Source organism: Solanum tuberosum, unplaced genomic scaffold, assembly GCF_000226075.1.
Source record: "Solanum tuberosum cultivar DM 1-3 516 R44 unplaced genomic scaffold, SolTub_3.0 scf00006, whole genome shotgun sequence".
Taxonomy (NCBI): Eukaryota; Viridiplantae; Streptophyta; class Magnoliopsida; order Solanales; family Solanaceae; genus Solanum; species Solanum tuberosum.
In genome coordinates this window covers 838848-850385 of record NW_006238932.1, presented here as the reverse complement: position 1 = coordinate 850385, position 11538 = coordinate 838848, and the positions used below count along the sequence as shown (strand labels likewise).

General features: G+C 37.8%; 1 protein-coding gene across 1 annotated transcript; it reads left to right on the top strand.

Moving 5' to 3' along the window:
- The first annotated feature begins 1986 nt into the window (after positions 1-1986).
- LOC102590570 (uncharacterized) lies at positions 1987-10961 on the top strand. The gene is made up of 3 exons (XM_006338808.2): positions 1987-2096; positions 2160-2434; positions 10717-10961. The coding sequence occupies exon 2, from the start codon at positions 2164-2166 to the stop codon at positions 2425-2427; it is 264 nt and encodes an 87-aa protein (XP_006338870.1). The 5' UTR covers positions 1987-2096; positions 2160-2163; the 3' UTR covers positions 2428-2434; positions 10717-10961.
- Positions 10962-11538: the final 577 nt, after the last annotated feature.

Genomic DNA, 11538 nt, shown 5'->3' with positions numbered 1-11538 from the left:
AGTATTTCTTTTGTATTCACAACTTTATATTCAATCTCACTTTGTATTTATAACTTTGTATTTTCATCTCACTTTTGTATTCATATATTGTTGTATTCAACATATAGTTCATGATCCATTAGTTTGTATTTTACCTTTCAAAGTCACTTTGTATTTCAAATGAAGAGAGTATTTAATTTTTTTTGTATTCACAACTTTATATTCAATCTCACTTTGTATTTATAACTTTGTATTTTCATCTCACTTTTGTATTCATATATTGTTGTGTTCAACATATAGTTCATGATCGATTAGTTACATTAATTTAATGGGATACAAATTATTGTATGCATTCAAACAGAAAAAGCAGCTACTAAACTAAAAAAAAAAACAATTTCATTCGTTAGACATCATAATTTGGATACAAAACATCAGAAAAAAACTATAAATCCCAATGCATACAAAGATTTCACTGATTCAATCAGAAAAAATAACACTCTTGTACTCGACATATACGAATATCTCATCCAAACAAATAAAAAAATCGAAAAAAAATACCTTATTGTTCACTGGATGTGACAAATTTATAGCTGTCAATTTTGAAAAATTTTGTTTCAAAAATACGTCGTATTCAACTTGAAGAAGCTTTGAAAGTTATCAGATGAATGATTCGAAAGACAAACTTAAAATTATTTTAAATTTTTTTTTTTTATAGTTCTTAAAAAGAAAGAAAAAAAACGCTTGACGGAAAGATGGCTATTTATGCTCTTTTCAAAACGTAACTGTATTTGTATTTAAAATCTTTTTTACCTTTTTTGAATTCTTTTGTTCCATGATTTTCTCTGTTCTGTTATTAATTATTTGTATTCTTTCAAATTAATCAAAATAAAATAAATACATAACTAATCCCTTAACGAACTAAAATAATGACATTTTTAATAAATAATGAAATTGTTGCTAAAGAATCCCACTAAAAGCTAATATATTGCTATTGTGAAATTTTCCCCTTTTTAATATTAAGATTAATTTGTAGAGAGATAATATTTTAAATATCCATTACAAAAATTTTAATTAAATTAAAATGTAAATATTTAATTTTTTAATCAATATTATATATAGATAAATAAATAAAATATTAATATAATATTAACATGATGATTTAAATATAATTAAAAATATGGAGAAAAATAAATTGAAAAACCATTCTACAAAAAATAATACGTATTGCTTTGTTAAAAAGGATTCTACATAATTTAATGGTACAAAAATATTAGGGAAAATTGTATATAATATCAAACTATTAATTCAAATTAAATGCTATAACCATAGTTTGATTTAATTGTACCTCGTAGCAAACTGTTGCTATTTTGCCTCTCTCCCTGGTGAATCTCGCTCGCCACTCTCGTTCTTGCTGGGCAGTCTCGCTCGCCTCTCTCGCTTTTATACAAATACAAATGTATAAAATGTGTTTGTGTTTGTATAAAGCGAGAGAAAATTGTATATATACATATATTTTCGTTCTCCTCTCTCCCCTCTCCCAGATCTCGCTCGCCACTCTCGCTCGCCTCTCTCTCTCGCCTCTCTCACTTTATACAAACACAAATGTATACATTGCGTTTGTTTTTGTATAAAGCGAGAGAAAATTATATATACAAATACAAATGCATATATTTTCGTCCTATACACTTATGATTATACAAATACGATTTTTCCTGCCCAGTTTTCTTTTGTCTTTCTCTCTTTATACAAACAAAGATTATACAATTGATTCTTTTGTATATGTATACCGAAACAAATTATACAATTGCTTCTTTTGTATATATGTATAGCGAAATAGCCATAACAAGCATAATGTTTGCTATGAAGCGCAATTATGCAAACTATAGTTATAACATACAAATATGATTTTTGTGTTTGCTATATGTGAAAGTTGCTCAAAATATTATTGTTACCTTTATTTTTAATTTAGTATTTGATGTATGTATGAAATTTGGCACATGGACATAAGCAGAATAGCCTATTAACCCGAAATGATTTGGCCCATTTTAGCATTTGGAATTGTGAGGGTTAGGAGTTGGGGCTTCAAATCACATTGGCGAATCGGTGGAGCAGCTAAGGTATGTATGTATATTCTCAGATTTCAAAGTTGTAGGGTTTTCTTCTAACAGTTGGATTTGCAGAAGAATGGGATTCATAATGGAATTTGCGGAGAACTTGATTCTGAGATTAATGGAGGATCCAAAGGAACGAGATCGCAAGTTTCGTGAACATGTCTATGCAACTAAGGCCAGGTGCGACAAGACTTTGGAGATGTGGAGTTATCCTCTCCGTCCCTATGGTTTCTGGACCTTTGATCGCCACAATGCTCAGAATTTCTGGGACCCTCAGATCAGCCAAGTCCAAGGCCGTCGCGATCCTTATGACGACCTCCTTCAGCATGAAAAATGACTTTCAGGTCAGCGATAAACCTCTGTCACCACCACTTGCGCATTTATATGTTATCTAGCAATACACTATGGGAAGTGGGGGTCTAGAGGTGCTGGGGGTTGGGATGGTCAGGGACAGGGATTGAGTGGAGACAATAAACTTGGAATGTCACTTATGCAACTTGATTAGGGAAGTCATTTTCTTCATTACATTTTGACCAATCAAACATAGGAATTGGAAAATCTTTCCTAGAAAATTGGACAACATTGTCCTCCATACCAAACACACCGTCTTCTACTTTGGTTTTTGTTTCTTTTAAATACAAGTTCCCACTATACGGACTGGAGGATCATGCTGCAGTTTACTGAAAGAGAGAATTGTCAGATCTAGAATTCTAGACAGTTGATACCAAATTCATTGATTTGGTTTCTTGTAATCCAAAAAAGAAAAAAAAACACTTGTATGTTTCCTGTAGCGCATTCCTCTAGAGCTTAATTTGTTTTTACTCTGATGCACTAGCAAGATATTTTTCATCATTCCCACATTAAAGATTCTAAACTACTCATCCTGAAACTTTATGAATAGCTTTATCTATTATTATTTTAACCAACCTTCGACTGAAATATGGGCAAAAAGGGAGTGGTCAGTCTGACTCTTACCTTTCGAAGCTTGGAGATGTGAGTACTACGTAGTAAGTGCCATTATTGTTTTTTTTGGTGAAGTAATGAAATTATATTAGAAAGGCATCAAGGAGATGCAAAGTTACAAGGAAAATAAAGAGCTGCATCAAAACAAAATAAACATGAAGCTAGCTGAGCAAAAATTTGTAAACAGCCAAAAGGGAAATCCCCAAAATCCTACTATGCTAGAGTTAGGGAACTAACAAAATCCAAAAAGTTATCCATACTGTTTACAGGGGAAAGAAAGTGCCAATTGAAGAGAGTAGATAAACATTTAGTCTTGAGGGGGCTAGTGTGAGTTGAGATTCCATCAAAGACTGCGCAATTTCTTTCTTTCCAAAGACTCCAAAAAATAACTGCTGGGATCATCCTCCATAGCCTTTTCAAAGTCTTGTTAATTCTCCAGCCTATCCAGTTAGCACATACATCTTTAATGGAGAAAGGCATAACCCATTGAAGACCAAACACAGTGTGGGAAAAATGCCACAAGTCAGTTGCTGTAGGGCAGTGTAAAAAGAGATGGTTAACAGTTTCTTTATCCTTCCCGCAGAGGTGGCATCTGTTGATGAGGATGATCCCCTTCTTTCTAAGATTATCTTGAGTTAGACAGACCTTATGAATGGCTATCCAGGTAAAACAGGAAACCTTAGGTTGTCTGGTTCTCCAGATGCGTTTCCAGGGAAAAACATCAAGGATGCCATTCCGTGAACACCAAAAATTATAGCTCTCCTTCACAGTATAATTCCCTTCCTTGGTGTTGCCCCAAAGTAATCTGTCTATGGTTTGTTCATCTAGGTTGCATTCCTCCAGAGTATGTAGTAGTGAGAGGACTTCATTGATCACCCAGTCCTGCAAGTTTGTTCTGAAAATTGGGATCCAAATGTTGTCTACTCTGTATTGGGGCAATTGCAGCATTCTTGTTAGTGGCTATCAGGTATAGCATAGGAAAGGACTCCTTTAGTATAGTGTCACCAAAGCATTTGTCTTGCCAAAATTTTATCTTGAGTCTATTACTAGCTGTGAAAAACACTTGGAAAAAGTTATCTTGGAGATGTTTTTTTTTTAGAAAGTTAACATTTTATAGACAAATACACCAATAGTGTATTCTAGTAGTAGTTACATCTGGAGTTTACAGTAAGCAAAACCAAAGAAATCTACCACCTATATCCCTCCTAAACTATCTAGAAACTGAGTAATATCCTCCACCTTTTTGGGGAGTACATAGTTACACAAAAAAAAGAAGGTTATAAGACAATTCAACTTCAGACTTTGGAAAGGGATGCTCTTGTTTTCAAAACATCTTTGGTTCCTTTCCCTCCATATTGTCCACCATATGCAAACAGGGACAATCTTCCATCTCTCTTTGTGGCCGGACATTTTTCCTTCTCTATTCCAACATGTTAGAGCTTTGGAGGTATGCCTTGGCATGGACCAACTGATACCCCTTAAGTTAAAACACACTTGCCATAGTTTCTCTGTCACTCTACAATGGATGAAGAGATGGTTTGTGTCTCTATTTCTCTTTCACAAAAAAACATCTGGAACATAATTGTCTTCCCCTTTTCATTAGATTGTCCTGAGTTAGTACTGCTTGTCTGGCTACTAACCAGGTGAAACAAGCCACCTTGTGAGGTACTTTAACTTTCCATGTCATCTTCCAAGGCCATGGTAAGAGCATTGCAGCTGACCTATCAAGGTGTCTGGTGAATTTCCCATTATTGGCCCTCAACCAGTGTAGATTATCTTCATTAGGTTGAAAGTTGATGGCCTGCTCCAGAGTATTGTAGAAATCTGTTAGGCTGTCAATCTCTCGGTCATCTAACATTCTCCTGAAAGAGAGGTTCCATCCTTGGTTGTCCCTGACATCTGCTACTGTTGCCTCCTTCTGTTGGTTCAAATTATAAATCACCGGGTACAACTGTTTGAAGGGATATTGACCAACCCACACATCATTCCAGAATGATGTCCTCCTTCCATTTCCTATTACAATTCTTGAGTTTCCCCACATTTTAGGTCACTGATTCCTGATTGTTCTCCATAGACCTACCCCATAAGGGCTTCTAACTTGCTTAGTGATCCATAAGCCTTCCATTGTGTATCTGGAAACTATAGCATCTTTCCACAAACCTCGTTCCTCTGAGACAAACCTCCATAACCACTTCAATAAGAGACTTTGATTCTGTACTTTGAGGTTCTTTATGCCCATTCCCCCTTCCTTTTTACTGTTGGTCACAACTTCTCATTTCACCAAGTGATACTTCTTTTCCCCCTCTCCATTCCTTGCCATAAAAAATTCCTCCGGATGGAGTCTAGCTTCTCTAAGACATTCCCTGGCAAAGGAAATAAAGACATCATATAAGTTGGCATAACATCAAGCACACTATTAATTAGGATCAGTCTTCCACCCAAAGATAGGTATTGACTTCTCCAATTTACCAACTTTTTTTCACACTTCTCCACCACTGCATTCCATATGTTCCTTGACTTACTCATTGCCCCGAGAGGCATCCCTAGGTAGGTAGTAGGCAGTTCTCCCACTTTACCTCCTAGAATATCAGCCAGACTGTTGATGTCTGAAACTTCATTCACTGGGTTGATAAAACTGTTGCCCCAGTTTATGTGCAATCCAGAAACAACTTCAAACAAAACAAAAATGACCCGTAGATACTTCAGTTGCTCTTTCTCTGCCCCACAGAACACTAAGGTGTCATCAGCATATTGCAGATGGGAGATATTTAAGCCCAGAATATCACTGTCATTCATCCCAAACCCCTTGATCCTGTTATTTGACTGTGCTGTTTTCAACATATCACTCAATCCACCCATAGCGAGTATAAACAGAAAAGGGGAAATGGGGTCCCCCTGTCGAAAGGGGAAATGGGGTCCCCCATGGAAAAAGAATGGAAAAAGCCAGAGGGAATACCATTAATTAATATTGAGAATTTTACTATACTCGCACAGTATTTTAACCAGTTTATCCACCTATTTCCAAAAACCCATCCTCACAAGTGTATTCCACAGAAGGTGACCCCCTGGGAAGTCCTCGTGTTTCATCCCTCCTTTATTTCTAAAAAAAAAGTGTATTCCACAGAAAGTTCCAATTGAGGTGATCATATGCCTTTTCTATGTCCAACTTACATAGGACCCCATGGACTTTATTTAAATTCCTCACATCCACACATTCATTAGCAATAAGTATGTCATCCATGATCTGCCTACCCTTAATGAAAGCCATTTGATGTTTATCCACCAGCTTGGACATCACTTTCTTGAGTCTTTTTGTTAGTAGCTTGGATATGATCTTATAGACACTGCTAATCAGGCTAATGGGCCTGAAATCCTTCAATTCTGTTGCACCCATTTTTTTTGGGATCAAAGCTATGAAAGTAGCATTAAAGCTTTTTTCAAAGTAGCCTTGACTATGGAAGTTCTGAACGGTTGCTATCACATCCGTCTTCACCACCTCCCAACACTGTATGAAAAATGCCATAGTGAAACCATCTGGGATAGGAGCCTTATCTCCTGCACAAGCAAACACACATTCTTTGATCTGTTGTTCTTCAAACTGACTTTGCAACATTACATTATCTTCTTCATTCAAAGTAGCTTGATCTGTGGGGCTGAACTGAGGTCTCCAGTGTTCATTCTCTTTGTAGAGGTTTTGGTAGAAATCTATGATCTCCTCCCTGATCATTGCTGGTTCTGATACATTAGCTCCATTGATCAAAAGACTATCAATGCTGTTGTATCTCTTGTGGCAGTTTGCTGTTCTGTGGAAGAATTTTGTATTTTTATCCCCCTCTTTCAGCCATATAGCCCTGGATCTTTGCCTCCATGCCACTTCCTCCTTTTTTGCCACCTCCTCAAACTCTACTGTCAGAACAGCTCTCAGAAATGACTCATCATCAGACAAGCACCTATGAGCCTGGATCACATCTAAATCATAAAGCTGGTTTAAAATGCTCTGTTTCTGTAGACCTAGATTGCCTTGAACAGTCTGCTCCATTCTTTCAACTTCACTTTGAGGGATTTCAACTTGCAAGCTAGAATGTAGTCTGGTCTTCCCATAAAAATTTCAGAATCCCACCACCCCTTAATTCTCTCATTAAAATTCTCTGTTTGCAACCACCAATTTTCGAATTTAAAATAGGACAAAGACCTCTCCCAGTTCCACATTCTAGTAGCAGATGATTATGATCAGAAGTGACTCTAGGCATAATAGTTTGCTTGATTTTCCTGAAAGATACTTCCATTCTTCTGAGAATAGGAACCTATCTAGTCTTGCTGCTGTATCGTAGTTGTCTCCTTTTCTCCATGTAAAAACTGCCCCCTATGAGAGGTGGATCTTCTAGTTCCATATCCTCAATAAAGTCTGAGAAATCCTCCATGGCTTTAGTGATTCTGATGCAATTCTTCTTCTCGGAAGGGAACCTTACAACATTAAAGTCCCCAGCAATCACCCAAGGGACATCAAATAGGCTCCTTACTGCTCCCAGCTCCCACCATACCTCTTCCCTTTCCTCTCTGTTGTTTGGAGCATAAACGCCTGATAAGTGCCAGCTAAAATCCTGCGTTTTGCCCAGGAATCTAACAGTAATGCAATAAGCCCCCACCTCACAAACTTCTCCCTCCCATATACTGCTGTCCCATAGAATGATAATGCCTCCTTTAGTGCCCCTGGCTTCCAACTGTGCGAATTTTACCCTCCTGTTGGCCCATAGCTCTTTGATTGTCTCCCTTATGTCACCTCTTAATTTGGATTCTTGAAAACAGTATACATCTGCTCTCCATATATGTAACACGTTCTTAATCAATAGCCTCTTCCTAGGATCAGTGAGGTCTCTCACATTCCATGACACTATGTTAACCTTCATTAGGATTATTCACGAAACATCCCCCTCTGCTTCTTGTTCCAAAACTAATGAAATTGCTGCTTGGTTCCAGATTTTTAAGCTCCTTTGGAATCTTCTCTTTTGGAGTCACTGGCACTATTGCACCTGGAGCCTCTCCTGTTACTTGCCTTTTGCCATCAATTTTCATGAATAGGTTCAAGGCTACCTCCTCACAACCTTGAAAGTGAACTCCAAATTCCTTACTTAATTTGATTATGTTCTGCTGGACCCAAATGGGGATTATGTTTTCGTGGTCCATTATGCCTTCGTCTTCTGCTGAATTAAGAGGTAGAATATCCTCTAATGTGTCGTTCCCCTCCTCCTTCTCTTTCAACTGTAAATAGCCCCCCCGTGTGTATCTCCATATTTTCTTTGTTCTCTGTATGGATAATAGATATTGCATCATCATCAACTTGCTCTTCTGTCGCAACCCGATCATTGCATGCCTCAGCAAAGGTTCCTGGATTGAGTACTAATTCAGCCTCTATCACCCTTGGTGTTGTTATGTTTGCTTCAATCTCAATTTGGAATGGGTCTGAGATCTTTTTTGCCTCAGGCCCACTTGTTTTAAAATAACTTCTGCTAGAATGGACCAGCGGGTCCAAGCCCAAATCTTGTTTGACCTTTTTTGAGTTTTTAAAAGAGCATTCATGTGACCAGTCACGTGTTTGGATCAAAAATATTTGAGCTGCCCACATGCTCCTCTGTCTGTACAGCTGTTTCCAGTGCAGGAAAAGGTTTCTCAAAGCCTGATATTATCCTCTGGTTCAAAGAATTACCCACAATAGCCGGTCCGACAATCTCCTTCTCTTCTCCGACATAGAATTTCACCGGCGCCTCATTCCAGATTTGGATGATATACCCTATTCCTTCGAATTCGATTCTCACTTCTTTCGGAATGCTATTTCCTCCACCCTTCACTAGAATTCTCGCCCATTTTAGGTGATTTCGGAGTTGTGTCTCCTCTTCCGTCCTTATCCATCCTCCACAATATTCCCCTACCGCCTTAAAGACCTTGTCTGACCACAAGTGCAGGGGTAAACCTACCAGTCTGACCCAAGCCTGCTTGATGGCTGCTCTAGATTGGATAGCACCTACAGTTGGTGTCCACCATTGGAGTTGCAAGCTCTGTTTCTTCCACGACCAGCTACCTCTGAGTACATGTTCTGCAGCTTCCATGGAGGCAAACTCAAAAAGGAAGCAATTTTTTCCCATGTCATAGATGTTCAGACCATGGGTTTGGTTCCAGTTCGAATTAGCCCATCTGCGAATCTCCGAAAGGGTCGGTGAGTCAAACCCATTGGTTGTAACCTGACCATAAAGGCTCCTGCTCAACGTCTCATTCTGAGATAAATTGGTGTCACTATCAATACGGATTATATCTCCATCTTGTTTTGTAGTTGCAGCCTCTATCCCCCTCGAGGTTCATTTACTTTTCCTGAGTGTTTCAGCATAAGGAATCTTCTTGTCAACCAATGTGGGAGTTTTATTGGTTATCCTTGTGTTTTTGTAATAAATGAACTTCTCAATTTTGTTTGCCAAATCCCACCAACCTACATTGAATGCTGTTTCTGGGATAATTAATACTGCTCTATTTTTGCCCTGTACGCTGATTATACTTATATATCTCCCCCTATTGTTGAAATTTCTTGCACAAAAGAGCTGTGTTGATAGTTCCTGTCGTTTCCATCTGCAAACAGATTTCCTTTGACCTTTGAAGCTTCTTTGAGAGTCCTGCACAGCCATTCCATTGTGTTCTGACTAAAACTTGGCCTGCTCATCCTTTTTCTTCCACGTTCAATCCAGTCAAACCAGCTTTTCTTCGCGAGCACAGCTTCTCGAGTTGTCAAAGGATTTGAATCCCAATGCAAAATACATTATGTTGTTTTTCATGATATGGGACAAGGAGAGAGAAAGAAAGGGTTGATGGTTAACCACGTAAGGTGTTAACTGATGTAAGGGAAGGAAGTTTTCCGGTGCCGAGGCCACCGGAAATGGTGGTTCTACCCTCCTAGGAAGTAGGAGAGAGAACTATCTCGGTATTTGTGTCTGGGAGCATTTTTTTTTTTTACATTCTTTTATTTTCCTTTGTTTTCTCATCTTGGAGATGTGTTTCCAGACCCCTACACCAAGTGTATCCCTGCCCCTCGTTGGCCTCCAATGATCAAGAATACCATGTTTGGCTTTGATTGTATTCCTCCAGTACCTGCCTCATTCTGTCCAAACCTCCAAAGACACTTCAAAAGCACACTTTTGTTGTGTAGTTGTAGGTTCCTAATCATTAGTAGAATTAACCTGAAACATTAGTAGAACCATAATAACAGGTGTTAAAAGCGCACAACAAAGTAGACCTAAAATCAAATGGAAATAAGTTACTTATAATTTGTAGGATTCCATGCAAATCTAGCAAAAAATTTACCTAAAAGGAAGCAAAAGATCCATTAGATGGTATCAACTAGGTTTAGTCATGATGCTACTCTTGCTCTAGGGTTCCCGTGTTTGTTAGCGGCTTTTGATTTTCTTGGAAATATTGAGAACCTCTAGTGTTAAAGAACCTCAATTTACCGAATATTATAAAGAATCGGGTCCATATGGGGCATGGGATGTAATGATAATGAGGATTCACATGGAAGACCTAACAAGGTTGTGATTTAGGCATAGTAGTTGTTGTATTAACTTATGATTGGCAACATTATTAGCAAGCACATTAAAGTTTTAAGTTTTGGTGTTAATTGCAGGATAGCCAGGAGAGGTCAGCAAAGAAGCTCTTTTACAGTACCTGAATTTTTTTAATGCATATTATCTGTTTCCGAGCATTCTCCGTGCTTGACTGTTGGAACAATTGAATAAATTGTAATGTTAATCAATGATGTCTAAGGCACCTTGTTTTCACAAGGGTATAACATTTTGGTTTTTTAATGTTGCATTTGAATCCTTAAATTGAAGAACCTGCGAGGCTGTGTGTGATGCTCCGCTTATCTCATGATGTTAAAAGTTGAATGTGTGCAGCAGTATTTGAAAGAGAAGAAAGAAAGAAGGTACAATTTAGTCAGTTAAGTTGTTAGAAAACTTAGTTTCCACAAAGACAAATTGTTTAGGTTTGAAGGACATGATCAAACTCATGAGTAGTTATTACATGTAAGTATGGTCTTGACGAGCGACTACAGATGATGGTGGTGAAAATCTTGGGTCCTGTAACCACCTCTAGTCTTGAGGGTGAAAGAATAATGGTGAACAGGGGAAGCAAAATGTTATAGATGAGGATATATAAGTTTCTCACATTACTTGTTGAAGCATGTTGTTTCTTTGAAGAAATAAGTAGCAGGCATTACTTTGTGAGTAACCTATAATATTTATTCCAGTAGAAGAAAGGGTTGATGTTGCGTGGAAGGTGATCATTACTATTTGCTTTGGAGATAATAATAACTATCTATCAGAAGTTGTAGTTAGTTCTACCACATGCCTTCACCTCATCTGAATTTTAAAAATTCTCCCTTCATTCATCTACGCTCACTCAACCTTTGATTACGTCTTGGAGAAATTATTTTGCACCCTCATTT

Bases quoted from the DNA above. Each gene is read 5' to 3' on its own strand.
- LOC102590570 (XM_006338808.2), top strand. From the start codon at position 2,164: ATGGGATTCATAATGGAATTTGCGGAGAACTTGATTCTGAGATTAATG.